The sequence below is a fragment of the Chaetura pelagica genome, unplaced genomic scaffold (genome assembly GCF_000747805.2).
Source record: "Chaetura pelagica isolate M959 unplaced genomic scaffold, ChaPel_1.0 scaffold840, whole genome shotgun sequence".
In the NCBI taxonomy this organism is placed as follows: Eukaryota; Metazoa; Chordata; class Aves; order Apodiformes; family Apodidae; genus Chaetura; species Chaetura pelagica.
In genome coordinates, this window is record NW_009951813.1 from 106,973 (window position 1) to 108,757 (window position 1,785).

Below are 1,785 nucleotides of genomic sequence, written 5' to 3' on the forward strand. Positions count from 1 at the left end.
CTGGGCCGCCGCCCCCGCCGCCCGCTGCTGCACCCCCTTCCTCAGCATCACCCTGGAGGTGGAGTTCCGCTGCCCCGAGGGGGACTTCTTCCGGAGGAAGATGATGTTCATCAAGATGTGCTCCTGCCACTACGACTGCCCCAGAGACAACGACATCTTCCTGGCCACGTATCACCGGAGGATGATTGGAGACCACGTCAAGACAGACAGGCAGTAGGAGCCTTCTCCGTGCCAGACCTGCAGGCCGAGGTGTCAAGAGGGCCCTGCAGCGCTTTCGTGGCTGTGTCCCAGGACGATGCAGCCTCTTCCCCCTCTGTGAGGGGCTCTGCCCTTCAGAACAGCACCATTCACCACCAGCGCTCCCAGTAGCTGTGCTCAACGAGGCGCTGGGGTGAGCGGCCCCGTCCTGCCCCAGGGAATCTCTTCAGAACGGGCTCCGGGGTGGGAAAGGGGCCGGACCCACCAGCTCTCGCAGCCACATCGGCTCTGGGCTCTTTGCTGGGGGGGTCACAAGCTGGAGGGGCACAGCTCAGCCCGGGGCTCCCCGGGGGTTTCAGGGCAGTTGCAGGAAAACCCCCCGCGTTGTAACCGGAGCCGGTTCCCGCTGGAGCCAGGGAGGCGGTGCCGCTGGACCCCGCGGTGGGATTCCTGGGATTCCCTCCTCCCCAGCCCAGCGGGCCCTGCTGATCGCCGACCAGTGGCTCCGGGTGAGGACACCAGTGCAGGAGCCACATCCCCCAGTCCGGGATCCCTGGGATCTCTGGAGTCTCATCAGCGTGTTTAGTCTCTGCTGATTTTTTGTAGCAGAAACAGCCAGGTAAAACCCGGGCTCATTCCTTAAATCCTCCCTGCCCTTCACCACTGGAAACCCTGATGAATCCCTGTCCCAGCTGGGATGGGGCAGCAGCACCCAGGCTGGTGGTCCCACCACAGCTCTTGCCCCGAGGGTGGTCCCAGCTCTGCAGCCCCCAACTCCTCATGGACACCCGTGTGTCTCCCCTCAGCCCCTCTTCCTCAGCCTGGGGAGGCTTGTGAGCCTCCAGCCTCCCGTTACCTGTACTCAATTTGAACAGTAAATACTTTTTCTGATGTTTTCCCCTCTGTACAGTTTCCATACCCTTTCAGCCCAGTCTCCTCAGGGGCTTCTTTCCCCCTTCTCCTCCAGGTCTGCTTGGAGCTTTTCTCCTGGTTTTCACACGGTTCCTGCCTGTAAAACTACCCTGAGGTTGCACTTTACTCAAGGCTAATAAATCTCTCTTATTTTTTATATCCCTGGTAGCAGCAGCAGCAGCAGCATCCCCTTGGTTTTCCCTCTGGCCTTTCCCCAGTGCCACCATCCTGCTGGGACCAGTGTGGGACCCTCTGCCAAGGGCAGGGAGGGGTGATCCCAGGTCCTTGTTCTCCCTCCCAAACAGCTCTGGGGTTGGGGTCTTACAGCACCTCTGCACCCACAAAACGTGGCTCCAGCTTGGTGAGGGGGGCCCACGAACAGAGCCCCCCTTCTGCCTGCTTAAGGACCCAGAAATCCTTAATTCCCAGATAAAAATAACCCGGGAGCAGATGTGAACAGAAGTCGGTGATAATGGGGCCAGAACGAGGGGCTTTGCTGTGGCTTAACAGCTTATGGACTCATCCCCCTCTCAACACATTAGCCTGGGGCTCCCGCCCCGCGGCACCGCCCTGGGGGGCCTGAGGCTCTTCCTCCCCCCAAAACCTTCCTCCTCCTCCCCTGGGGATGCTCAGGGCTCCCTGGGGACCGGCGGGTGACAGGGGGACAGGCCCCCC

At 61.2% G+C, this 1,785-nt stretch overlaps 1 protein-coding gene across 1 annotated transcript in view; it reads left to right on the forward strand.

Moving 5' to 3' along the window:
• LOC104398184 (connective tissue growth factor-like) overlaps positions 1 to 217 on the forward strand; it is a 13,729-nt gene extending 13,512 nt beyond the window's left edge. Inside the window, 1 exon segment of the mRNA XM_010008240.1 lies at positions 7 to 217. Within this exon segment, the coding sequence (XP_010006542.1) occupies positions 7 to 217 (211 nt within the window).
• The last annotated feature ends 1,568 nt before the right edge of the window (positions 218 to 1,785 follow it).